The sequence below is a fragment of the Ranitomeya variabilis genome, chromosome 5 (genome assembly GCF_051348905.1).
Source record: "Ranitomeya variabilis isolate aRanVar5 chromosome 5, aRanVar5.hap1, whole genome shotgun sequence".
Classification (NCBI taxonomy): Eukaryota; Metazoa; Chordata; class Amphibia; order Anura; family Dendrobatidae; genus Ranitomeya; species Ranitomeya variabilis.
The window spans coordinates 689,747,863-689,774,603 of record NC_135236.1 but is presented as its reverse complement, the minus strand read 5'-3'; the positions used below and the strand labels follow the sequence as shown (position 1 = coordinate 689,774,603).

General features: G+C 54.3%; 1 protein-coding gene across 1 annotated transcript in view; it reads left to right on the top strand.

The window, feature by feature from the left end:
• STRAP (serine/threonine kinase receptor associated protein) overlaps window positions 1-26,741 on the top strand; it is a 48,965-nt gene that overhangs the window by 19,957 nt on the left and 2,267 nt on the right. The window contains exons 2-6 of the mRNA XM_077267277.1: window positions 6,347-6,482; window positions 6,577-6,658; window positions 7,501-7,573; window positions 12,015-12,114; window positions 19,664-19,801. Of these exons, the coding sequence (XP_077123392.1) occupies window positions 6,347-6,482; window positions 6,577-6,658; window positions 7,501-7,573; window positions 12,015-12,114; window positions 19,664-19,801 (529 nt within the window). The remainder of the gene's footprint in view (window positions 1-6,346; window positions 6,483-6,576; window positions 6,659-7,500; window positions 7,574-12,014; window positions 12,115-19,663; window positions 19,802-26,741) is intronic.

Here is a 26,741-nt window from a genome sequence, read left to right as displayed (position 1 = left end):
TACAGCGGTGTATTCCTATGTGATGATGGCGGCTGCTCCATAGAGATACAGCGGTGTATTCCTATGTGATGGCTCCTGCTCCATAGAGATACAGCGGTGTATTCCTATGTGATGGCGGCTGCTCCATAGAGATACAGCGGTGTATTCCTATGTGATGGCGGCTGCTCCATAGAGATACAGCGGTGTATTCCTATGTGATGGCTCCTGCTCCATAGAGATACAGCGGTGTATTCCTATGTGATGGCTCCTGCTCCATAGAGATACAGCGGTGTATTCCTATGTGATGGCTCCTGCTCCATAGTGATACAGCGGTGTATTCCTATGTGATGGCTCCTGCTCCATAGAGATACAGCGGTGTATTCCTATGTGATGGCGGCTCCATAGAGATACAGCGGTGTATTCCTATGTGATGGCTCCTGCTCCATAGAGATACAGCGGTGTATTCCTATGTGATGGCTCCTGCTCCATAGAGATACAGCGGTGTATTCCTATGTGATGGCTGCTCCATAGAGATACAGCGGTGTATTCCTATGTGATGGCTCCTGCTCCATAGAGATACAGCGGTGTATTCCTATGTGATGGCGGCTGCTCCATAGAGATACAGCGGTGTATTCCTATGTGATGGCTCCTGCTCCATAGAGATACAGCGGTGTATTCCTATGTGATGGCTCCTGCTCCATAGAGATACAGCGGTGTATTCCTATGTGATGGCGGCTGCTCCATAGAGATACAGCGGTGTATTCCTATGTGATGGCGGCTGCTCCATAGAGATACAGCGGTGTATTCCTATGTGATGGCGGCTGCTCCATAGAGATACAGCGGTGTATTCCTATGTGATGGCTCCTGCTCCATAGAGATACAGCGGTGTATTCCTATGTGATGGCTCCTGCTCCATAGAGATACAGCGGTGTATTCCTATGTGATGGCGGCTGCTCCATAGAGATACAGCGGTGTATTCCTATGTGATGGCGGCTGCTCCATAGAGATACAGCGGTGTATTCCTATGTGATGGCTCCTGCTCCATAGAGATACAGCGGTGTATTCCTATGTGATGGCTCCTGCTCCATAGAGATACAGCGGTGTATTCCTATGTGATGGCTCCTGCTCCATAGAGATACAGCGGTGTATTCCTATGTGATGGCTGCTCCATAGAGATACAGCGGTGTATTCCTATGTGATGGCGGCTGCTCCATAGAGATACAGCGGTGTATTCCTATGTGATTGCTGCTGGTCCATAGAGATGCAGCGGTGTATTCCTATGTGATTGCTGCCGGTCTATAGAGATACAGCGGTGTATTCCTATGTGATGGCTGCTGGTCCATAGAGATGCAGCTTGTCAGTGATTACTTCACTTACACATACAGGGCTCTCAGCTGCAGTTTCCTCTGCCTGCCCACACAAGGCTGGAATTGTGAGCCACTCTTTCTCCCTCTGCCCGTGTGTGAAATCCTATGCTTCTCCCTCCCCCCCCCCCCCCCCCCCTCAAGAATTGATATGGCCTTACGCTGTGCAACTCAGTCTCTGTGAAAATCCCTAGTTCCTCCCTCCCACCTGATACTGGCTAAAACTAGTATAGAAAGCATGGGATTCTATTGTTCTTTCAAGGTTATGTATATTGACAACGATCAAGGCTAGAGATATAAGGATTAGATATTCCGGATGTCCATCGAGAGGTCTACAGGTCCTTCTCAAAAAATTAGCATATAGTGTTAAATTTCATTATTTACCATAATGTAATGATTACAATTAAACTTTCATATATTATAGATTCATTATCCACCAACTGAAATTTGTCAGGTCTTTTATTGTTTTAATACTGATGATTTTGGCATACAACTCCTGATAACCCAAAAAACCTGTCTCAATAAATTAGCATATTTCACCCGTCCAATCAAATAAAAGTGTTTTTTAATAACAAACAAAAAAACCATCAAATAATAATGTTCAGTTATGCACTCAATACTTGGTCGGGAATCCTTTGGCAGAAATGACTGCTTCAATGCGGCGTGGCATGGAGGCAATCAGCCTGTGACACTGCTGAGATGTTATGGAGGCCCAGGATGCTTCAATAGCGGCCTTAAGCTCATCCAGAGTGTTGGGTCTTGCGTCTCTCAACTTTCTCTTCACAATATCCCACAGATTCTCTATGGGGTTCAGGTCAGGAGAGTTGGCTGGCCAATTGAGCACAGTAATACCATGGTCAGTAAACCATTTACCAGTGGTTTTGGCACTGTGAGCAGGTGCCAGGTCGTGCTGAAAAATGAAATCTTCATCTCCATAAAGCATTTCAGCCGATGGAAGCATGAAGTGCTCCAAAATCTCCTGATAGCTAGCTGCATTGACCCTGCCCTTGATGAAACACAGTGGACCAACACCAGCAGCTGACATGGCACCCCACACCATCACTGACTGTGGGTACTTGACACTGGACTTCAGGCATTTTGGCATTTCCTTCTCCCCAGTCTTCCTCCAGACTCTGGCACCTTGATTTCCGAATGACATGCAAAATTTGCTTTCATCAGAAAAAAGTACTTGGGACCACTTAGCAACAGTCCAGTGCTGCTTCTCTGTAGCCCAGGTCAGGCGCTTCTGCCGCTGTTTACCTGGGGAATGCGGCACCTGTAGCCCATTTCCTGCACACGCCTGTGCACGGTGGCTCTGGATGTTTCCACACCAGACTCAGTCCACTGCTTCCTCAGGTTCCCCAAGGTCTGGAATCGGTCCTTCTCCACAATCTTCCTCAGGGTCCGGTCACCTCTTCTCGTTGTACAGCGTTTTCTGCCACATTGTTTCCTTCCAACAGACTTACCATTGAGGTGCCTTGATACAGCACTCTGGGAACAGCCTATTTGTTGAGAAATTTCTTTCTGGGTCTTACCCTCTTGCTTGAGGGTGTCAATGATGGCCTTCTTGACATCTGTCAGGTCGCTAGTCTTACCCATGATGGGGGTTTTGAGTAATGAACCAGGCAGGGAGTTTTTAAAAGCCTCAGGTATCTTTTGCATGTGTTTAGAGTTAATTAGTTGATTCAGAAGATTAGGGTAATAGGTCGTTTAGAGAACCTTTTCTTGATATGCTAATTTATTGAGACAGGTTTTTTGGGTTATCAGGAGTTGTATGCCAAAATCATCAGTATTAAAACAATAAAAGACCTGACAAATTTCAGTTGGTGGATAATGAATCTATAATATATGAAAGTTTAATTGTAATCATTACATTATGGTAAATAATGAAATTTAACACTATATGCTAATTTTTTGAGAAGGACCTGTATATCCCCCTGAAATCGCTAGAAGCTAAACCCAACGAGTGCAAGGAGCGGGTTTCTCCGTAAGCGGGTCGTGTAACTACGCCGTGTTTACACTTAAAAGAATTCCCCCAACGTGGTGTACCTCCTGATCCTAGTGTTGTTTGTATACGAGGTTCATACAGCGAGCTAGGTATAAAAAATGGTTGCCATAACTCTCAGAAAAGGGGACGTCAGCCTCTAAGTGAGGTCACCAGAGGGGGAGTGCCTTGGTTTTAGGCTTGGAAATAAGTGAGTGAAGCAGCAGTCTTCACATGTTTTTGTCCGGGGTCTAGCTGCTTTAAAGATGCATGCTATGCATCTAGATGTGTCCCCTCCTCCACAGCACACGGTCAGCCCTGAGATAAGATGGCACAACAAAATGCTTTTTTTCAGCTTTAACCCTTTATTTGTAATTGTTCTGTACATGCGTTACTTGTCGTCTTTATATTATCTTTTTATATTTCTGTAAACACTGCCTACCTTTTTTGGAGTAAAATATATAAAATTACTAGCTTGTCTCTCCTTGCTCTATAACGTACTGTCACGTCCTCTGAATTGAATTACGCTACTAATCTGGGTCCGGACCCGTTAATAATTAAGAAAACTGAGCTGGTGGCAGCGTATTTGTCCTGTGCGTGTGGGAGTCTTTGTAGCGACTGGCGGTGTTGATAATTATTGTTCCTGCCTGAGTGGGATTAGATATATTGCCCTCTCTGCAGTGTGCCCATAAACAAGTACAAAGTAAGGCAGCCTTTCTGGCGACTAATTATCCTAGGTGCAGTACCATGTCTGACCTGAGGGTAAGGGGGGCGCTAGAGAGCTGCAAGTTCCAAACCATAAGTGGGATATAGATAAATCCCATTCAGAAAGAACCAGGGGCAACCAAACAACCTCGATTAATGACAAATTGGTGGGTGTGGTGGGGGATGATAAATGTATCCTCCCCGTGAACCGTGACACAGCTGCGTATTGCTATGTGCCTGTCATTTTCCTGGAAGTCATTACTGACGTGACGACCCGTTACTGCATCACATATCAGCGAATTACAGAGCGAGTTGGAGAGGGAGCATCGTCTTCGGCTCTCCAACCCACCCCCTTCTTATCTGGCCTCCAGCCTGCCCCGCCCCCTCTCCCCACCATCCTGGCTGTTCCCCTCCCCTTGTCCTTTGCAGCCCCCCATCCCATGTTCCCTCCATCCGACACCTGTCTCATCACCATCCTGCTCTCTCATCCTCTCCGGCCCTCTGCCGACTTTTTTCTCATTTTTGTCCTCTTTGGCCTGCATCCCCCCACCTTGTTCCCTCCGTCCAGCCCCCCTTCTCCTTGTTCCCTCTGTCCAGCCCCCCTTCTCCTTGTTCCCTCCGTCTTGCCCCCTTTCTCCCCTCCGTCTTGCTCCCCTTCTCCTTGTTCTCTCCGTCCTGCCCCCCTTCTCATTACCATCGCGGACGGTCCTCTCCCCTTGTCCTTTGCAGCTCCCTCTCTTCATCCTCCTTGGCTGGCCGCGGTCCTCTCCCCTTGTCCTTTGCAGCCACCTCCCTTCGTCCTCTCCGTCCAACCCCCCCCCCCTCTCATCACCATCGCGGCCGGTCCTCTCCCCTTGTCCTTTGCAGCCACCTCCCTTCGTCCTCTCCGGCCTGCTGCCCCCCTCTCATCACCACCGCGGCCAGCCCTCTCCCCTTGTCCTTTGCAGCCACCTCCCTTCGTCCTCTCCGGCCAGCCCCCCTCTCATCACCATCGCGGCCGGTCCTCTCTTCTTGTCCTTTGCAGCCACCTCCCTTCGTCCTCTCCGGCCTGCTGCCCCCCTTGTCCTTTGCAGCTCTCTCTCTTTGTCCTCTCCGGCCTGCCGCCCCCTCTCATCACTATTGCGGCCGGTCCTCTCCCCTTTCCTTTGCAGGTCCCTCTCTTTGTCCTCTCCGGCCGGCCGCGGTCCTCTCCCCTTGTCCTTTGCAGCTCCCTCTCTTTGTCCTCGCTGGCCGGCTGCGGTCCTCTCCCCTTGTCCTTTGCAGCTCCCTCTCTTCGTCCTCGACGGCTGCCCCCCTCTCATCACTATCGCGGCCGGTCCTCTCACCGTGTCCTTTGCAGCTCACTCTTTGTCCTTGCCGGCTGGCCGCAGTCCTCTCCCCTTGTCCTTTGCAGCTCCCTCTTTGTCCTCTCCGGCCTGCCGCCCCCCTCTCATCACCATTGCGGCCAGTCCTCTCAACTTGTCCTTTGCAGCTCCCTCTCTTCGTCCTCGACGGCCGCCCCCCTCTCATCACTATCGCGGCCGGTCCTCTCACCTTGTCCTTTGCAGCTCACTCTCTTTGTCTTTGCCGGCTGGCCGCAGTCCTCTCCCCTTGTCCTTTGCAGCTCCCTCTTTGTCCTCTCCGGCCTGCCGCCCCCCTCTCATCACCATTGCGGCCAGTCCTCTCAACTTGTCCTTTGCAGCTCCCTCTCTTCATCCTCTCCGGCCGGCCGCCCCCCTCTCATCATCATCCTCTCTTCGTCGTCGCCGGCCGTGGTCCTCTCCCCTTGTCCTTTGCAGCTCCCTCTTTGTCCTCGCCGGCCGCCCCCCTCTCATCACCATCGAGGCCGGTCCTCTCCCCGTGTCCTTTGCAGCTCCCTCTCTTCGTCCTCACCAGCCGGCCGCGGTCCTCTCCCCTTGTACTTTGCAGCTCCCTCTCTTTGTCCTCTCAGGCCGGCCGCCCCCCTCTCATCACCATCGCGGCCGGTCCTCTCACCTTGTCCTTTGCAGCTCCCTCTCTTCATCCTCTCCGGCCGGCCGCCCCCCTCTCATCATCATCGCGGCCGGTCCTCTCCCCTCGTCCTTTGCAGCCACCTCCCTTCGTCCTCTCCGGCCGGCCGCGGTCCTCTCCCCTTGTCCTTTGCAGCTCCCTCTCTTTGTCCTCTCCGGCCTGCCGACCTCTCTCATCACCATCACGGCCGGTCCTCTCCCCTCGTCCTTTGCAGCCACCTCCCTTCGTCCTCTCCGGCCCGCCAATCCCCTTTCTTTCCCAGCTTCTGCCGTCCTCGCCAACGGCCCCTCCTCCATCTCTCACCCGTGTACCGGCCTCTTCACAGATGGAAAGCCGATGCTGCGCCAGGGCGACACTGGTGACTGGATTGGAACATTTCTTGGCCACAAGGGGGCAGTGTGGGGGGCCACTCTCAATAAGGATGCAACCAAAGCCGCCACGGGGGCGGCCGACTTCACAGCGTAAGTAGCGGCTCAGTGGCTAATAACAGAAAACAATGGCATTTGGTGGAGCCTGTGTTGCTGCAGTCAGTGACCGCAATGTTTCTCTCTCCAGTAAGGTGTGGGACGCGGTGACGGGGGACGAAATCATCACACTGGCGCATAAGCACATAGTGAAGAGCGTGGACTTCACTCAGGTGAGTGCAGGGGCGGAGGAAGGGCAGCCTCTAAATCCAACATGGCCGCCTACACTCTATTGTCAAGAAAGGCAGCACCCAAAATCAGAAGGGCCTGTTGATCTCCAACTCCTGTACTACAACTCCCAGCATGCATAGTCTTGAAGGGTCAGCGTGCAAGTGACCGTGGACCAGAGGAGGACGAGCTAGTGAGAACATGTGCTCTTCACCCTCATGAGGCAGGATCACGTTGTGATGCTGCAGATAAGTGGGGGGCAAGTCAGGGGTCACGGTGCATGAGGACGGGGACAAGGGGGGCAGCTGTCTGGAGAGGGGCAGCAGGCCGGTAAGGCTGCAGTGTCACCTGCGGGTCTGACCCCTTCATTGCTGGGCGTGACGCTGCAGACAGGTGGGGGGCAAGTCAGGGGTGAGGGTGCATGAGGACGGGGACAGCTGTCCAGAGAGGGCGGGGAAGAGAGGGGCGGCTGTATGGAGGGACGAGGGGTGGCGGTCATTGAGAGGACAAGGGTGGCGGCTGTCCGGAGAGGACAAGCGGGGCGGTGGGAAAAGCTGCAGGGTCACCTGTGGGTGTGACCCCTTCATTGCTGGTCGAGACCCTGCAGGTGGGTGGGGGGCAGCTGAGAGAACCTCTGTCGGTTCACGGTGAGGGAGGAGTGGAGGGATCGAAGTTTCTTACTCTTGAAGATGACAAGCCATTGGTTGGCCACTAAAGAAAAGGTGGATCAGCTCACCACATTGTACAGAAAGAATTAAGTGGCAAGGGTAGTCCTGAGGAAGCCCCTGTACCCCGTCCGTCTCCCTGTTTGATGTCATGCTAGTGACCCATCATCCTCATTTTTCAGGACAGTAATCACCTGCTAACAGGAGGCCAAGACAAGCTTCTGCGTATCTACGACCTGAGCAAACCAGAGGCTGGTACGTATGGTGCTGCCTGTGGTGCGGTGTCTGGTCAGTGTGACGCTGCGCCTCAGCGGCGGTGCTCCGGTCAGTGTGACGTTGGGTCATTGTAGTGTACAGAAAATACAGAGATCACTGGGGACATTATACACAGGAGCTCTGTATATAGGGTACAGGTAAGGCCAGGGTCATGCTTGCTAGTGTGATGCGAGAAACTCGCACAAGTCTCAGGACCGGAGTGTTCAACTGCATAGAAATACATGCAGTTGAACGCTCCGGTCCCTAGTGCCAGTGGCTGTGCAGGGGATTGATGTGAGAGACTCGCATTACATTCGCAAGTGTGATCCCAGACTAATAGTAAACACCAGTGACATTATACATAGGAGCTCTGTATATAGTGTACAGGTAATACATGGATCAGTTACATTTTACACAGACGCTCTGTATATAGTGTTGGTGTACAGGTAATACAGTGATCACCAGTGTTGTCATACACTGGAGCTCTGTATATAGTGTATAGTGTACAGGTAATTCAGGGATCACCGGTGACCTTATACACAGGAGCTCTGTATATAGTATACATGTAATACAGAGATCACCAGTGACCTTATACACAGGAGCTCTGTACATAGTATACATGTAATACAGTGATCACCAATGACATTATACACAGGAGCTCTGTATATAGTGTATAGTGTACAGGTGACACACTGGCTCACCAGTGATGTCTGTAGTTGAAGTCCTTCATCCAGCGCAGACCACCATCACTTCTTCCAGCCAGGACTCGTCTCTACATAAAATAATACATAGTTACATAGAGCACTGCTTCCAGAGCACATCCCACACACACACACACTTTTTCCATTTTTTTTCTACACTACACTGCTGAATACATACAGTACAGACCAAAAGTTTGGACACACCTTCTCATTTAAAGATTTTTCTGTATTTTCATGACTATGAAAATTGTCCATTCACACCGAAGGCATCAAAACTATGAATTAACACATGTGGAATTATATACTTAACAAAAAGTGTGAAACAACTGAAATTATGTCTTATATTCTAGGTTCTTCAAAGTAGCCACCTTTTGCTTTGATGACTGCTTTGCACACTCTTGGCATTCTCTTGATGAGCTTCTAGAGGTAGTCACTGGGAATGGTCTTCCAACAATCTTGAAGGAGTTCCCAGAGATGCTTAGCACTTGTTGGCCCTTTTGCCTTCATTCTGCGGTCCAGCTCACCCCAAACCATCTCGATTGGGTTCAGGTCTGGTGAGTGTGGAGGCCAGGTCATCTGGCGTAGCACCCCATCACTCTCCTTCTTGGTAAATAGCCCTTACACAGCCTGGAGATGTGTTTGGGGTCATTGTCCTGTGGAAAAATAAATGATGGTCCAACTAAACGCAAACCGGACGGAATAGCGTGCCACTGCAAGATGCTGTGGTAGCCATGCTGGTTCAGTATGCCTTCAATTTTGAATAAATCCCCAACAGTGTCACCAGCAGAGCACCCCCACACCATCACACCACCTCCTCCATGCTTCACGGTGGGAACCAGGCATGTAGAGTCCATCCGTTCACCTTTTCTGAGTCGCACAAGGACACAGTGGTTGGAACCAAAGATCTCAAATTTGGACTCCTCAGACCAAAGCACAGATTTCCACTGTTCTAATGTCCATTCCTTGTGTTCTTTAGCCCAAACAAGTCTCTTCTGCTTGTTGCCTGTCCTTAGCAGTGGTTTCCTAGCAGCTATTTTACCATGAAGGCCTGCTGCACAAAGTCTCCTCTTAACAGTTGTTGTAGAGATGTGTCTGCTGCTAGAACTCTGTGTGGCATTGACCTGGTCTCTAATCTGAGCTGCTCTTAACCTGCGATTTCTGAGGCTGGTGACTTGGATAAACTTATCCTCAGAAGCAGAGGTGACTCTTGGTCTTCCTTTCCTGGGGCGGTCCTCATGTGAGCCAGTTTCTTTGTAGCGATTGATGGTTTTTGCAACTGCACTTGGGGACACTTTCAAAGTTTTCCCAATTTTTCGGACTGACTGACCTTCATTTCTTAAAGTAAAGATGACCACTCGTTTTTCTTTTCTTAGCTGCTTTTTTCTTGCCATAATACAAATTCTAACAGTCTATTCAGGAGGACTATCAGCTGTGTATCCACCAGACTTCGGCACAACACAACTGATGGTCCCAACCCCATTTATAAGGCAAGAAATCCCACTTATTAAACCTGACAGGGCACACCTGTGAAGTGAAAACCATTCCCGGTGACTACCTCTTGAAGCTCATCAAGAGAATGCCAAGAGTGTGCAAAGCAGTCATCAAAGCAAAAGGTGGCTACTGTGAAGAACCTAGAATATAAGACATAATTTCAGTTGTTTCACACTTTTTTGTTACGTATATAATTCCACATGTGATAATTCATAGTTTTGATGCCTTCAGTGTGAATGTACAATTTTCATAGTCATGAAAATACAGAAAAATCTTTAAATGAGGTGTGTCCAAACTTTTGGTCTGTACTGTATGTGCACCCACTATTAATATACAATTAGTTATGCCATCCACCATTCCAAATATAAATTATAACCCACCACTGCACCCCCACCAACTATAGATAGCTGCTTTCCCCCACCTAATAAATATATAAATTATCACCTGTACTTTCCCGTAATGAAATACCAGTCACTGCATCCTCAATAGCCCCCACCATGTGCCTCCCGCTTCCCCGATTCATTATAGTTACATGCTGCTTCTGCCCCAATTCATTGTCATGTCTTCTCTCTCCCATCCCCACCCTGTAATTCATTTTCAACTTCTCTCCCCCACATTCAATACATTTACTCTCCCCCCATCTCCAATTCATCGTTATTTGCTTTCCTCAACGCTCGGTTAAGCCAATATTTCAAGTGTACGGGGGTGCCAAAAGAGAGCTTTCCATTGTCTAGATGCCTTATGCAGCAAGCGACACTGATATCCATGTCCCTTATTCATTATTGGGGTCTACGATCGTTTACTAATCGGTCCCTCCATAGTGGTGATGCTTGCCATGTCTTCCCCTCCCTCATTTCATCATTTGCAGTCCCCCCTCCCTCACTCACTTCATCACATGCAGCCCTCCTTCGATCATCATGTGCCGTCATACCGCCTCCGATCATCATGTGCCGCCGCCCCCCTCCGTTCATCAAGTGCAGTCCCCCGTCCCCTCCCTCGCTTCATCATTTGCAGTCCTCCGTCCCCTCCCTCGCGTCCTCATGGGCAGTCCCCTCCCTCGCGTCCTCATGGGCAGTCCCCTCCCTCGCGTCCTCATGGGCAGTCCCCTCCCTCGCGTCCTCATGGGCAGTCCCCTCCCTCGCGTCCTCATGGGCAGTCCCCTCCCTCGCGTCCTCATGGGCAGTCCCCTCCCTCGCGTCCTCATGGGCAGTCCCCTCCCTCGCGTCCTCATGGGCAGTCCCCTCCCTCGCGTCCTCATGGGCAGTCCCCTCCCTCGCGTCCTCATGGGCAGTCCCCTCCCTCGCGTCCTCATGGGCAGTCCCCTCCCTCGCGTCTTCGCGGCACTGCACTTTAGTGTACTATGGAGCCTGGCGAGTAGAAGCATAAGAGGCGGGACCCGGACTTGGACCGTGCCCCCTCTGTACTTCAGCTCACTGTGCCCCATACAGCAGTAAGGGCAGTAAAGCCCTGATAGTGGCCCTGGGACTAGTACTCCCATCAGCCTACAACTTCTGCCGCTGATGGGTGTATTCATTAGCTGGTGCCTGCGCTGTAAGTGAAGTAAATAAATTACGTGATTTCCCCTGTATTTTTGATAACCAGCCAGGCAAAACTGACAGCTGTGGGCTGCAACCCTCAGATGCCAGCCTTATCATAGCTGATTATCAAGAACAGAGGGGTCTCCAAGCCATTTATTTAAATTATCTAAATACAAAGGTGACCTGAACCCCACCTGCCTCTGCCCCAGGGAAAGTGGGAAGAGCCGTCAAAGCGCTGCTTTCTGGGGAGGCTGCTGGCTATTTATAGCGTGGGGGGTGCTATATCCATGGTGGGGACCCTATGTCCTTTTTTTAACCAGCCTTGATAAAGCTGACAGCTGAGGGTTGCAGCCCCCAACTGTCAATTTTGCCTGGTTTATTATCAAAAATACAAAGGAACCCACACTTTTTTTTTTTTATAGCGCTGGCGCCAGCTGATTAATGCTCACATCAGCCGGTGGCAATGATCTTACTGGCGAGCATTGTGCCACACAGTCATGACAGCGTGGCAAACACTGGATGTTCGGGCCCCCATTCATATGATTGGGGTTCGGGCACTGTTCTGGTACTCAAACTGAATTTTTTTAACTGTCCAGACCCGAACATCCAGCGGTTCGCCCATTACTAGATTTGTGTGTTTCGGCTGGGGATTTGTTTCGCGCGGCTGTAGTGGTGGTGCCTCCTGGTAAATTTCACGCTTCTCTCTTGTAGATCCAGAGCAGATCGGGGGTCACACATCAGCCATCAAGAAGGCATTGTGGTACAATGACGACAGACAGATCATCTCTGCAGCCGACGATAAGACTGTGCGGTGAGTAACGCAGGTCATATGATGAGGCTCCACCTACTGCGCCTGGTGAGGAGCGCGTAGCCAGACCTGTCCGTCGCTAGGAGTGTTGGTCAGGGAAGCGCTGCAATACAAGTGGGGGTCGACAGCTTATAAAGTGTAAGTAAGAAGTGGCATGTGTGCCTGCTGCTTGTCACCAGCTGACCCTGGCGCCCGACCGGCATCTCTCCATAGATGTTTACCAGCAACAGACCCTGGTGCCCTCCCAGCATCTCTCCATAGATGTTTATCAGCAGCTGACCCTGGTGCCCTCCCAGCATCTCTCCATAGATGTTTATCAGCAGCTGACCCTGGTGCCCTCCCTTCATCTCTCCATAGATGTTTATCAGCAGCTGACCCTGGTGCCCTCCCGGCATCTCTCCATAGATGTTTATCACCAGTTGACCCTGGTGCCCTCCCGGCAGCTCTCCATAGATGTTTATCAGCAGCTGACCCTTGTGCCCTCCTGGCATCTCTCCATAGATGTTTATCAGCAGCTGACCCTGGCGCCCGACCGGCATCTCTCCATAGATTATCTCTGTCCCGGCAGCTCTCCATAGATTATCAGCAGCTGACCCACGCACACTCCAGTAACGAGTACTTGCCCTCATCAACATCTATATCCGAATGTGTTAAGGGTACCGTCACATTAAGCGACGCTGCAGCGATAGCGACAACGATGCCGATCGCTGCAGCGTCGCTGTTTGATCGCTGGAGAGCTGTCACACAGACCGCTCTCCAGCGACCAACGATGCAGAGGTCCCCGGGTAACCAGGGTAAACATCGGGTTGCTAAGCGCAGGGCCGCGCTTAGTAACCCGATGTTTACCCTGGTTACCAGCGCAAAAGTAAAAAAAACAAACAGTACATGCTCACCTGCGCGTCTCCCAGCGTCTGCTTCCTGACACTGACTGAGCTCCAGCCCTAACAGCACAGCGGTGACGTCACCGCTGTGCTTTCACTTTCACTTTCGGGCCGGATCTCAGTCAGAGCAGGAAGCAGACGCTGGGTGAGCATGTACTGTTTGTTTTTTTTTACTTTTACGCTGGTAACCAGGGTAAACATCGGGTTACTAAGCGCGGCCCTGCACTTAGTAACCCGATGTTTACCCTGGTTACCAGTGTAAAACATCGCTGGTATCGTTGCTTTTGCTGTCAAACACAACGATACACGGCGATCGGACGACCAAATAAAGTTCTGGACTTTATTCAGCGACCAGCGACATCACAGCAGGATCCTGATCGCTGCTGCGTGTCAAACTAAACGATATCGCTAGCCAGGACGCTGCAACGTCACGGATCGCTAGCGATATCGTTTAGTGTGACGGTACCTTAAGAAGCAAAAACCCCCATGTGGCCAACACTAACTGCTCCATATTCGGGGAAGATTCTCTCTTGACTCCACATACAGCGATTATACCAATTCCCCTGTCACGATTCACACCGCTGCCACCAATATGTCACGATTTCCATCGTGACGGTCACCAAAATGTCACGAATCGGGGGTGACCTTTGGCCAGCACACGGCTATCACATGTGCAGGGGGGCTTCTCTTAGGTATCCCTCCACTGCTACAATATGATGCAAACACAAACAAGTATATCACGAACTGCAGGGATTTATGTATATCCCGCTTTCCAGTTCCGGTTGGGAACTTGCAGCTCTCTGGCGCCCCCCTTAACCTCAGGTCAGTCTAGGTACTGCACCTAGGGTACTTAGTCACCAGAAAGGCTGCCTGCTATGTACTGGCTATTGGGCACGCTGCAGCGACGGTGATATAACTACTCCCGCTCAGGCAGGAACAAAATTATCAACGCTGCCGTCGCTACAACGACTCCTAAATGCACAGAACAAGTATGCTGCCACCAGCTCCGATTAAAAGGGTCCGAAGCCAACCCAAACCAGTAGCGCAATTTTACTTCAGAAGACTTGGGGTACGTTTTAGAGCAGGAGAACGAAACTAGTACTTTATAAGTTTTACTCCATAAAAGATCAGGCAGTATTTATAAAAGGCATATAAAGATGTTACAATACGAGACAAAGTTTGTACAAAGCAATTATAAAATAAACATGGATTAAAGGAAGATAAACTCGCATTTGCTTAGATCATTTCAGGCACACCATGCTGGTAGGCGGAGCCGCAAATGTCCCAATGCATCAGGGAGGCTGTCTGTATTGAAGTCCCAGGCAAGAATGAAGGCTGGGTCGAGTGCAGCAACTTATAACTGCAGGCTTGTGACATCACTAAAGGGGTTTGGGTTACCATCGCCCTCACCTCTCCTCAGATGTACAGTTTTTTACCAACAATACTTGTAATTCTCATATCTTAGCTTAAGAACATGTCAGAATCGCAGCACACCCATCATTCATCCTATTTTAAAATTGGCTTTCTAATGATACCAAATTCGTCCTAGTTATTCCACACGGTTCCGGAGAAATCCGCACTTTGTGCTCTTTGTGTTTAGCTGCTTGCGCTTACAGTGTTTGATAGATCTACCGATGGAAGCTAGCAATATATATTCCTTATTTTTGTAGCCCAAATCGGTGGCCCAATATCTTATTATAATAGAACAAAGAACCTCATGTCATTTGAGAGAGACTAGACCAGTTTCAGCTGTTCCTGGAGGGAGATTTGTGCTACAGGCGCAATAAAAATTCTTGTGGTCGGGGCCTTGAGGGATTTGGGATCCACACACACACATCTCAGCAAGCAAACACAGAGAGAAGGGGGTCAGAGCCCACAGTATGTTTCCGAACAGGGAAAACTAAAAATCATATTATACATTATCATCACATCCCCGAATCAGCGTCCATCAAAGAATCAGCGCCCACAACCTGTAATATCAAAAAAGGCGTCCGGCCTCTGTAGTGAATCAACCATTACCTCATGTGGCAGAGATTTCCATAGTGTCACTGCTCTCACAGTAGAACAGGGGTGGGGAACCTCAGACTCCAGGGCCATTTACGGCCATCGATGACCTTTTATCAGGCCCCGAGCAGATTCTCAGGGACCGCATTCTTGGGCAAGGAGCTGTATTTAGATTACCACCAGCTCATTAATTTCTTCTTGCTCTGTTGGCACACACACGCAGTGTTCACTACTGAACACTGAAGGGCATGCAATGAAAGGTTATGTCCTGAAACCAGTGCCAGAGTTGGGATATACTTTGTGGGTGGAGTTTGTACGTCCCCTGAAGGATGGTATAAATATCCAAATGGCCCTTGGCAGAAAAAAAGATTCACCACCCCTGCAGTAGAGGATCAATAGTGTCACTGTGCTAACAGTAGACGATCCGTAGTCAGACGGCTTTAGAAATTGGATGAAGATCTGAATGCAGTGCACGTACTGGCTAGCCGGTGATTCTATTTCCTCACCGCCTCCGTCTTGTATTATTTCCTCCTCCTCCCCCCCCTCTTGGGTTGTCTCCTCCTTCTCCTCCCCTTCTTGCGTCTTCTCCTTCTCCCTCCTCTTGTCGGCTCCTCCCCCCTCTTGTCGGCTCCTCCCCCTCTTGTCGGCTCCTCCCCCCTCTTGTCATCTCCTCCCCCTCTTGGGTCCTCTCCTCCTCCTCCTTCTCCCCCCTCTTGGGTCGTCTCCTCCTTCTCCCCCCTCTTGGGTCGTCTCCTCCTTCTCCCCCCCCCCCTTGGGTCGTCTCCTCCCTCTCCCCCCCCCTCCCCCTCTTGGGTCGTCTTCTCCTTCTCCCCCCCCCCCCTCTTGGGTCGTCTCCTCCTTCTCCCCCCCCCCCCTCTTGGGTCGTCTCCTCCTTCTCCCCCCCCCCCTCTTGGGTCGTCTCCTCCTTCTCCCCCCCCCCCCTCTTGGGTCGTCTCCTCCTTCTCCCCCCCCCCCCTCTTGGGTCGTCTCCTCCTTCTCCGCCCCCCCCTCTTGGGTCGTCTTCTCCTTCTCCCCCCCCCCCCCTTGGGTCGTCTCCTCCTTCTCCCCCCCCCCCCCCCTCTTGGGTCGTCGTCTTTTCCTCCTTCTCCCCCCCCCCCCCCCTCTTGGGTCGTCGTCTTTTCCTCCTTCTCCCCCCCCCCCCCCTCTTGGGTCGTCGTCTTTTCCTCCTTCTCCCCCCTCTTGGGTCGTCGACACCTCCTCCTTCTCCCCCCTCTTGGGTCATCTCCTCCTTCTCCCCCCTCTTGGGTCGTCTCCTCCTTCTCCCCCCCCCCCCCCTCTTGGGTCGTCTCCTCCTTCTCCCCCCCCCCCCCTCTTGGGTCGTCTCCTCCTTCTCCCCCCCCCCCCTCTTGGGTCGTCTCCTCCTTCTCCCCCCCCCCCCTCTTGGGTCGTCTTCTCCTTCTCCCCCCCCCCCCCCTCTTAGGTCGTCTCCTCCTTCTCCCCCCCCCCCCCCCTCTTGGGTCGTCTCCTCCTTCTCCCCCCCCCCCCCCTCTTGGGTCGTCTCCTCCTTTTCTCCCCCCCCCTCTTGGGTCGTCTCCTCCTTCTCCCCCCTCCCCCTCTTGGGTCGTCGTCGTTTCCTCCTCCTCCCCCCTCTTGGGTCGTCGTCGTCGTCGCCTCCTCCTCCTCCCCCCTCTTGGGTCGTCGTCGCCTCCTCCTCCTCCCCCCTCTTGGGTCGTCGTCGCCTCCTCCTCCTCCTCCCCCCTCTTGGGTCGTCGTCTCCTCCTTCTCCCCCCTCTTGGGTCGTCGCCTCCTCCTTCTCCCCCCTCTTGGGTCGTCGTCTCCTCCTCCCTCTTCTCCCCCCTCTTGGGTCGTCGTCTCCTCCTCCCTCTTGGGTCGTCGTCGCCTCCTCCTCCTTCTCCTCCCTCTTGGGTCGTCGTCGCCTCCTCCTCCTTCTCCCCCCTCTTGGGTCGTCGCCTCCTCCTTCTCCCCCCTCTTGGGTCGTCGTCTCCTCCTCCGCCTTCCCCCTCTTGGGTCGTCGTCGCCTCCTCCTCCGCCTTCCCCCTCTTGGGTCGTCGTCGCCTCCTCCTTCTCCCCCCTCTTGGGTCGTCGCCTCCTCCCCCCTCTTGGGTCGTCGTCTCCTCCTCCTTCTCCCCCCTCTTGGGTCGTCGTCGCCTCCTCCTTCTCCCCCCTCTTGGGTCGTCGCCGTCTCCTCCTCCTTCTCCCCCCTCTTGGGTCGTCGTCGCCTCCTCCTTCTCCCCCCTCTTGGGTCGTCGCCTCCTCCTCCCTCTTGGGTCGTCGCCTCCTCCTCCGCCTTCCCCCTCTTGGGTCGTCGTCGCCTCCTCCTTCTCCCCCCTCTTGGGTCGTCGCCTCCTCCTCCCTCTTGGGTCGTCGCCTCCTCCTCCCTCTTGGGTCGTCGCCTCCTCCTCCCTCTTGGGTCGTCGCCTCCTCCTCCTCCTCCCTCTTGGGTCGTCGCCTCCTCCTCCTCCCCCCTCTTGGGTCGTCGCCTCCTCCTCCTCCCCCCTCTTGGGTCGTCGCCGCCTCCTTCTCCCCCCTCTTGGGTCGTCGCCTCCTCCCCCCTCTTGGGTCGTCGCCTCCTTCTCCCCCCTCTTGGGTGGTCGTCGCCTCCTTCTCCCCCCTCTTGGGTCGTCGTCGCCTCCTTCTCCCCCCTCTTGGGTCGTCGTCGCCTCCTTCTCCCCCCTCTTGGGTCGTCGTCGCCTCCTTCTCCCCCCTCTTGGGTCGTCGTCGCCTCCTTCTCCCCCCTCTTGGGTCGTCGTCGCCTCCTTCTCCCCCCTCTTGGGTCGTCGCCTCCTTCTCCCCCCTCTTGGGTCGTCGCCTCCTTCTCCCCCCTCTTGGGTCGTCGCCTCCTTCTCCCCCCTCTTGGGTCGTCGCCTCCTTCTCCCCCCTCTTGGGTCGTCGCCTCCTTCTCCCCCCTCTTGGGTCGTCGCCTCCTTCTCCCCCCTCTTGGGTCGTCGCCTCCTTCTCCCCCCTCTTGGGTCGTCGCCTCCTTCTCCCCCTCTTGGGTCGTCGCCTCCTTCTCCCCCCTCTGGGGTCGTCGCCTCCTTCTCCCCCCTCTTGGGTCGTCGCCTCCTTCTCCCCCCTCTTGGGTCGTCGTCTCCTCCTCCTTCTCCCCCCTCTTGGGTCGTCGTCGCCTCCTTCTCCCCCCTCTTGGGTCGTCGTCGCCTCCTTCTCCCCCCTCTTGGGTCGTCGTCGCCTCCTTCTCCCCCCTCTTGGGTCGTCGTCGCCTCCTTCTCCCCCCTCTTGGGTCGTCGTCGCCTCCTTCTCCCCCCTCTTGGGTCGTCGCCTCCTTCTCCCCCCTCTTGGGTCGTCGCCTCCTTCTCCCCCCTCTTGGGTCGTCGCCTCCTTCTCCCCCCTCTTGGGTCGTCGCCTCCTTCTCCCCCCTCTTGGGTCGTCGCCTCCTTCTCCCCCCTCTTGGGTCGTCGCCTCCTTCTCCCCCCTCTTGGGTCGTCGCCTCCTTCTCCCCCCCTCTTGGGTCGTCGCCTCCTTCTCCCCCCCTCTTGGGTCGTCGCCTCCTTCTCCCCCCTCTGGGGTCGTCGCCTCCTTCTCCCCCCTCTTGGGTCGTCTCCCTGTTCTTGGCTTTCTCCTTACCAGCCGCCGGCTTCTGCTGGTTGGAATCTGCTGGATGGCTCCAATGTTTGCTGCACCGCTGCTCCTCTATCTACAGCTGCTTGTCCCTCACTGCAATGTCTCTCCCCAGTATTCCCTGGACGCGGACTTGGCAGTGAGCAGGCGACTTGCAGAGGTGACAGATCTCTAGGTATCACCGCCCTGCGCCATCGCCTGCACCTCTCCCATGTAGTCAGTCTCGCTTCCCTCTCCTGGGTTCTTCGACGGTCATCTGCCTCCTTTCTGGATTTTCCTGGGATTGCTGTGACTTGTAGTGGATGAATCGGTACATAGTGAGACCCGTCAGATGGTGCGGAAGCCGCCAGGCTGTGGATCTAATGCTGGATTTGGAGTCATCCCTTTCCTGCTACCAGCTGTCATTGTACGGTACAGCCGGGCACAGACTCAGCGGCCCGTGTGCTGGGATCATCTCCTCAGGTGCCACTGTCTGTAGAGATGGCGGCATGTGAGGGGGAGCAGTTAGTTCTGGGGGCTGACAGCGGATTATTTTCATTGTGTCCTTAGATGAAAATCTGTTTGTAGTGATTGACAGAGAAGTAATTATCTTCTCATGGATTGATTAAAAGTAATAAACCTTGGCACAGTCACCTTCCCGCTCCCCTTCACAAGTCACAGCACCGCTGCAGTCAATCATCGGCTGAAGCTTCTGGACAGGTCGGACACTGCTGCTGGAGCTGGAAGGGGACGATACCGCCTTTTACTATATTTAATGGATCCTTGCGGACTCCCCCTGAGGACGTGTCTGCTCACTATAGAATGTTGCTAGAAAGTGGCGGCGCCAGATATTTTTGGGCCGTGCATTCTGGAGCCATGTTTGCCGTCTTTTGCCACCAGTGTCGTGTGTGTTATTAGGGACAGGCTTAGGAGCTGCCAGAAGAGATGTCACTTCATGTCACCGCTCCGCAGCTTTGGAAGCCTAAAGAGGTTAAGAGAAGCTTAAAAACATGGAAGGAGTTCCCAGCAAGTTGCTGTTGCGATGCTCTGCATGTCTGTTTTTCTTTAGGTAGAATCGCCTGGAAGATGTCTTCTGCATTTACCCTAACACTTTGCTCTTTTGTTTTTAGTCTGTGGGATAGAGCCAGCATGGCCGAAGTGAAAACCCTGAACTTTAACCTGTCCGTCAGCAGCATGGAGTATGTACCGGATGGAGAGACTCTGCTCATCACATACGGGAGAACCATCGCTCTCTATCACACCTCCAGGTACAAATGTGCCGACAGAAGACAGCGACTGCTAATCGTGGTGCCCCACAGAAGAGGTGATGTCCTCCTCCTGTATGTGGTGCCAGCTGTAGAGAGGAGATGACGACCGCTCCTCCTGTATGTGGTGCCAGCTGTAGAGAGATGACGACCGCTCCTCCTGTATGTGGTGGCAGCTGTAGAGAGAAGATGACGACCGCTCCTCCTGTATGTGGTGCTAGCTGTAGAGAGGAGATGACGACCGCTCCTCCTGTATGTGGTGGCAGCTGTAGAGAGGAGATGACGACCGCTCCTCCTGTATGTGGTGCTAGCTGTAGAGAGGAGATGACGACCGCTCCTCCTGTATGTGGTGCCAGCTGTAGAGAGGAGATGACGACCGCTCCTCCTGTATGTGGTGGCAGCTGTAGAGAGGAGATGACGACTGCTCCTCCTGTATGTGGTGCCAGCTGTAGAGAGGAGATGACGACCGCTCCTCCTGTATGTGGTGGCAGCTGTAGAGAGATGACGACCGCTCCTCCTGTATGTGGTGCCAGCTGTAGAGAGGAGATGACGACCGCTCCTCCTGTATGTGGTGCCAGCTGTAGAGAGATGACGACCGCTCCTCCTGTATGTGGTGCCAGCTGTAGAGAGGAGATGACGACCGCTCCTCCTGTATGTGGTGGCAGCTGTAGAGAGGAGATGATGACCGCTCCTCCTGTATGTGGTGGCAGCTGTAGAGAGATGACGACCGCTCCTCCTGTATGTGGTGGCAGCTGTAGAGAGAAGATGACGACCGCTCCTCCTGTATGTGGTGCTAGCTGTAGAGAGGAGATGACGACCGCTCCTCCTGTATGTGGTGCCAGCTGTAGAGAGGAGATGACGACCGCTCCTCCTGTATGTGGTGCCAGCTGTAGAGAGGAGATGACGACCGCTCCTCCTGTATGTGGTGCCAGCTGTAGAGGAGATGACGACCGCTCCTCCTGTATGTGGTGCCAGCTGTAGAGAGATGACGACCGCTCCTCCTGTATGTGGTGCCAGCTGTAGAGAGATGACGACCGCTCCTCCTGTATGTGGTGGCAGCTGTAGAGAGATGACGACCGCTCCTCCTGTATGTGGTGGCAGCTGTAGAGAGGAGATGACGACCGCTCCTCCTGTATGTGGTGCCAGCTGTAGAGAGGAGATGACGACCGCTCCTCCTCTACGTGGTGTCTGCATTAGAGGTGACGAGTGCTCCTCCTCTATGTGGTGTCTGCTGTAGAGAGGATGTGACGGCGGCTCCTCTACGTTGTGCCAGATGCAGGAGTGATGGGCGCTCCTCCTCTACGTCGTGTCTGCTATATAGAGGATGTGACGACGGCTCCTCTTCGTAGTGCCGGATGCAGGAGTGACGGGCGCTCCTCCTCTACGTGGTGTCTGCTGTAGAGAGGTTGTGACAACTGCTCTTCTACGTAGTGCCGGATGCAGGAGTGACGGGCGCTCCTCCTCTACGTGGTGTCTGCTGTAGAGAAGATGTGACGACGGCTCCTCTACGTAGTGCCGAATGTAGAGGTGACGGGCGCTCCTCCTCTACATGGTGTCTGCTGTAGAGAGGATGTGACGGCGGCTCCTCTACGTAGTGCCGGATGCAGGAGTGACGGGCGCTCCTCCTCTACGTCGTGTCTGCTGTAGAGAGAATGTGGTGGCGGCTCCTCTACCTAGTGCCGGATGCAGAGGTGACGGGTGCTCCTCCTCTAAGTGGTGTCTGCTGTAGAGAGGATGTGACGGTGGCTCCTCTACGTAGTGCTGGATGCAGGAGTGACGGGCGCTCCTCCTCTACGTGGTGTCTGCTGTAGAGAGGATGTGGCGATGGCTCCTCTACCTAGTGCCGGATGCAGGATTGAGGGGCGCTCCTCCTCTGTGGTGTCTGCTGTAGAGAGGATGTGATGACGGCTCCTCTACGTAATGCCAGCTGTAGAGGTGACTGCTGCTTCTCCTCTACGTGGTGTCCGCTGTTGAGAGCATGTGACCACGGCTCCTCTACGTAGTGCCAAATGTAGAGGTGATGGGCGCTCCTCCTCTACGTGGTGTCTGCTATAGAGAGGATGTGACGACGGCTCCTCTACATAGTTCCGAATGTGGAGGTGACGGGCGCTCCTCCTCTACGTGGTGTCTGCTGTAGAGAAGATGTGACGACGGCTCCTCTACGTAGTGCCGAATGTAGAGGTGACGGTCGCTCCTCCTCTACGTGGTGTCTGCTGTAGAGAGGATGTGACGGCGGCTCCTCTACGTAGTGCCGGATGCAGGAGTGACGGGCGCTCCTCCTCTACGTGGTGTCTGCTGTAGAGCGGATGTGACGGCGGCTCCTCTACGTAGTGCCGGATGCAGGAGTGATGGGCGCTCCTCCTCTACGTGGTGGCAGCTGTAGAGAGGAGATGACGACCGCTCCTCCTGTATGTGGTGGCAGCTGTAGAGAGGAGATGACGACCGCTCCTCCTGTATGTGGTGGCAGCTGTAGAGAGATGACGACTGCTCCTCCTGTATGTGGTGCCAGCTGTAGAGAGGAGATGACGACCGCTCCTCCTGTATGTGGTGGCAGCTGTAGAGAGGAGATGACGACCGCTCCTCCTGTATGTGGTGGCAGCTGTAGAGAGGAGATGACGACCGCTCCTCCTGTATGTGGTGGCAGCTGTAGAGAGGAGATGACGACCGCTCCTCCTGTATGTGGTGCCAGCTGTAGAGAGATGACGACCGCTCCTCCTGTATGTGGTGCCAGCTGTAGAGAGATGACGAACGCTCCTCCTGTTTGTGGTGCCAGCTGTAGAGAGGAGATGACGACCGCTCCTCCTGTATGTGGTGGCAGCTGTAGAGAGATGACGACCGCTCCTCCTGTATGTGGTGCCAGCTGTAGAGAGATGACAAACGCTCCTCCTGTTTGTGGTGCCAGCTGTAGAGAGAGTATAGGATATACTTGGCACACTCTAGCGAGTCTGATGTAACAATGTGTTTGAACATTGTGAATACTGTATGTATTGTATTAAACGTTTCGGTCTGCAAGGACCTTCATCAGTGTGCTCTATAACTAAGCGGAGAAGGGTCTATAGTGTAAGCCCTTAAGAGAACAAGATATTGCATCAAAAAATTGGGGATGAACAGGAAATCCTGTAGATAGAGGGCTATAACCAGCCGAACAAGTCGGAGAGGGCTGGAGAGAACGAGGGAGAAGCGGTATCCACCGCAAGTCTGGTATCGCTCCGAGCTGTAGAGGTGACGGGCGCTCCTCTATGTGGTGTCTGCTGTAGAGAGGATGTGACGGCTCCTCTACGTAGTGCCAGACGCTCCTCTACATGGTGTCTGCTGTAGAGAGGATGTGGCGGTGGCTCCTCTACGTGGTGCCGGATGCAGGAGTGATGGGCGCTCCTCCTCTACGTGGTGTCTGCTGTAGAGCGGATGTGGCGGTGGCTCCTCTACGTAGTGCCGGATGCAGGAGAGACAGGCGCTCCTCCTCTACGTGGTGTCTGCTGTAGAGCGGATGTGACGACGGCTCCTCTACGTAGTGCCGGATGCTCCTCCTCTGCGTGGTGTCTGCTGTAGAGCGCATGTGACGGCGGCTCCTCTACGTAGTGCCGGATGCAGGAGTGACGGGTGCTCCTCCTCTATGTGGTGTCTGCTGTAGAGAGGATGTGATGACGGCCTCTCTACGTAGTGCCGGATGCAGGAGTGACGGGCGCTGCTCCTCTGCGTGGTGTCTGCTGTAGAGCGCATGTGAAGGCGGCTCCTTTACGTAGTGCCGAATGTAGAGGTGACGGGCGCTCCTCCTCTACGTGGTGTCTGCTGTAGAGAGGATGTGGCGGTGGCTCCTCTACGTGGTGCCGGATGCAGGAGTGACGGGTGCTCCTCCTCTACGTGGTGTCTGCTGTAGAGGTGACGAGTGCTCCTCCTCTACGTGGTGTCTGCTATAGAGAGGATGTGACGGCGGCTCCTCTACGTAGTGCCAGATGCAGGAGTGATGGGCGCTCCTCCTCTACGTGGTGTCTGCTATAGAGAGGATGTGACGACGGCTCCTCTTCGTAGTGCCGGATGCAGGAGTGACGGGCGCTCCTCCTCTACGTGGTGTCTGCTGTAGAGCGGATGTGACGGCGGCTCCTCTACGTAGTGCCGGATGCAGGAGTGACGGGCGCTCCTCCTCTACGTGGTGTCTGCTGTAGAGAGAATGTGGTGGCGGCTCCTCTACCTAGTGCCGGATGCAGAGGTGACGGGCGCTCCTCCTCTACGTGGTGTCTGCTGTAGAGAGGATGTGGCGATGGCTCCTCTACCTAGTGCCGGATGCAGGATTGACGGGCGCTCCTCCTCTGGTGTCTGCTGTAGAGAGGATGTGATGACGGCTCCTCTACGTAGTGCCAGCTGTAGAGGTGACTGCTGCTGCTCCTCTACGTGGTGTCCGCTGTTGAGAGCATGTGACCACGGCTCCTCTACGTAGTGCCAAATGTAGAGGTGACGGGCGCTCCTCCTCTACGTGGTGTCTGCTGTAGAGCGGATGTGACGGCGGCTCCTCTACCTAGTGCCGGATGCAGAGGTGACGGGTGCTCCTCCTCTACGTGGTGTCTGCTGTAGAGAGGATGTGACGACGGCTCCTCTACGTAGTGCCGGATGCTCCTCCTCTGCGTGGTGTCTGCTGTAGAGCGCATGTGACGACGGCTCCTCTACGTAGTGCCGGATGCTCCTCCTCTATGTGGTGTCTGCTGTAGAGCGGATGTGATGACGGCTCCTCTACGTAGTGCCGGATGCAGGAGTGACGGGCGCTGCTCCTCTGCGTGGTGTCTGCTGTAGAGCGCATGTGACGGCGGCTCCTTTACGTAGTGCCGAATGTAGAGGTGACGGGCGCTCCTCCTCTACGTGGTGTCTGCTGTAGAGAGGATGTGGCGGTGGCTCCTCTACGTGGTGCCAGCTGTAGAGGTGACGGGTGCTCCTCCTCTGTGGTGTCTGCTGTAGAAAGGATGTGACGGTGGCTCCTCTACGTAGTGCCGGATGCAGGAGTGACGGGCGCTGCTCCTCTGCGTGGTGTCTGCTGTAGAGCGCATGTGACGGCGGCTCCTCTACGTAGTGCCGAATGTAGAGGTGACGGGCGCTCCTCTACGTGGTGTCTGCTGTAGAGAGGATTTGGCGGTGGCTCCTCTACGTGGTGCCAGCTGTAGAGGTGACGGGTGCTCCTCTGTGGTGTCTGCTGTAGAAAGGATGTGACGGTGGCTCCTCTACGTAGTGCCGGATGCAGGAGTGACGGGTGCTCCTCCTCTACGTGGTGTCTGCATTAGAGGTGACGAGTGCTCCTCCTCTATGTGGTGTCTGCTGTAGAGAGGATGTGATGACGGCCCCTCTACGTAGTGCCAAATGTAGAGGTGATGGGTGCTCCTCCTCTACGTGGTGTCTGCTGTAGAGAGGATGTGACCGCGGCTCCTCTACGTTGTGCCAGATGCAGGAGTGATGGGCGCTCCTCCTCTACGTGGTGTCTGCTATATAGAGGATGTGACGACTGCTCCTCTTCGTAGTGCCGGATGCAGGAGTGACGGGCGCTCCTCCTCTACGTCGTGTCTGCTGTAGAGAGAATGTGGTGGCGGCTCCTCTACCTAGTGCCGGATGCAGAGGTGACGGGTGCTCCTCCTCTAAGTGGTGTCTGCTGTAGAGAGGATGTGACGGTGGCTCCTCTACGTAGTGCTGGATGCAGGAGTGACGGGCGCTCCTCCTCTACGTGGTGTCTGCTGTAGAGAGGATGTGGCGATGGCTCCTCTACCTAGTGCCGGATGCAGGATTGACGGGCGCTCCTCCTCTGTGGTGTCTGCTGTAGAGAGGATGTGATGACGGCTCCTCTACGTAATGCCAGCTGTAGAGGTGACTGCTGCTCCTCCTCTACGTGGTGTCCGCTGTTGAGAGCATGTGACCACGGCTCCTCTACGTAGTGCCAAATGTAGAGGTGATGGGCGCTCCTCCTCTACGTGGTGTCTGCTATAGAGAGGATGTGACGACGGCTCCTCTACATAGTTCCGAATGTGGAGGTGACGGGCGCTCCTCCTCTACGTGGTGTCTGCTGTAGAGAAGATGTGACGACGGCTCCTCTACGTAGTGCCGAATGTAGAGGTGACGGGCGCTCCTCCTCTACGTGGTGTCTGCTGTAGAGAGGATGTGACGGCGGCTCCTCTACGTAGTGCCGGATGCAGGAGTGACGGGCGCTCCTCCTCTACGTGGTGTCTGCTGTAGAGCGGATGTGACGGCGGCTCCTCTACGTAGTGCCGGATGCAGGAGTGATGGGCGCTCCTCCTCTACGTGGTGTCTGCTGTAGAGAGAATGTGGTGGCGGCTCCTCTACATAGTGCCGGATGCAGACGTGACGGGCGCTCCTCCTCCTGCGTGGTGTCTGCTGTAGAGCGGATGTGACGGCGGCTCCTCTACGTAGTGCCGGATGCAGGAGTGACGGGCGCTCCTCCTCTACGTCATGTCTGCTGTAGAGAGAATGTGGTGGCGGCTCCTCTACCTAGTGCAGGATGCAGAGGTGACGGGTGCTCCTCCTCTACGTGGTGTCTGCTGTAGAGCGGATGTGACGGTGGCTCCTCTACGTAGTGCCGGATGCAGGAGTGATGGGCGCTCCTCCTCTACGTGGTGTCTGCTGTAGAGAGAATGTGGTGGCGGCTCCTCTACCTAGTGCCGGATGCAGATGTGACGGGCGCTCCTCCTCCTGCGTGGTGTCTGCTGTAGAGCGGATGTGACGGCGGCTCCTCTACGTAGTGCCGGATGCAGGAGTGACGGGCACTCCTCCTCTACGTCATGTCTGCTGTAGAGAGAATGTGGTGGCGGCTCCTCTACCTAGTGCAGGATGCAGAGGTGACGGGCGCTCCTCCTCTACGTCATGTCTGCTGTAGAGAGAATGTGGTGGCGGCTCCTCTACCTAGTGCAGGATGCAGAGGTGACGGGTGCTCCTCCTCTACGTGGTGTCTGCT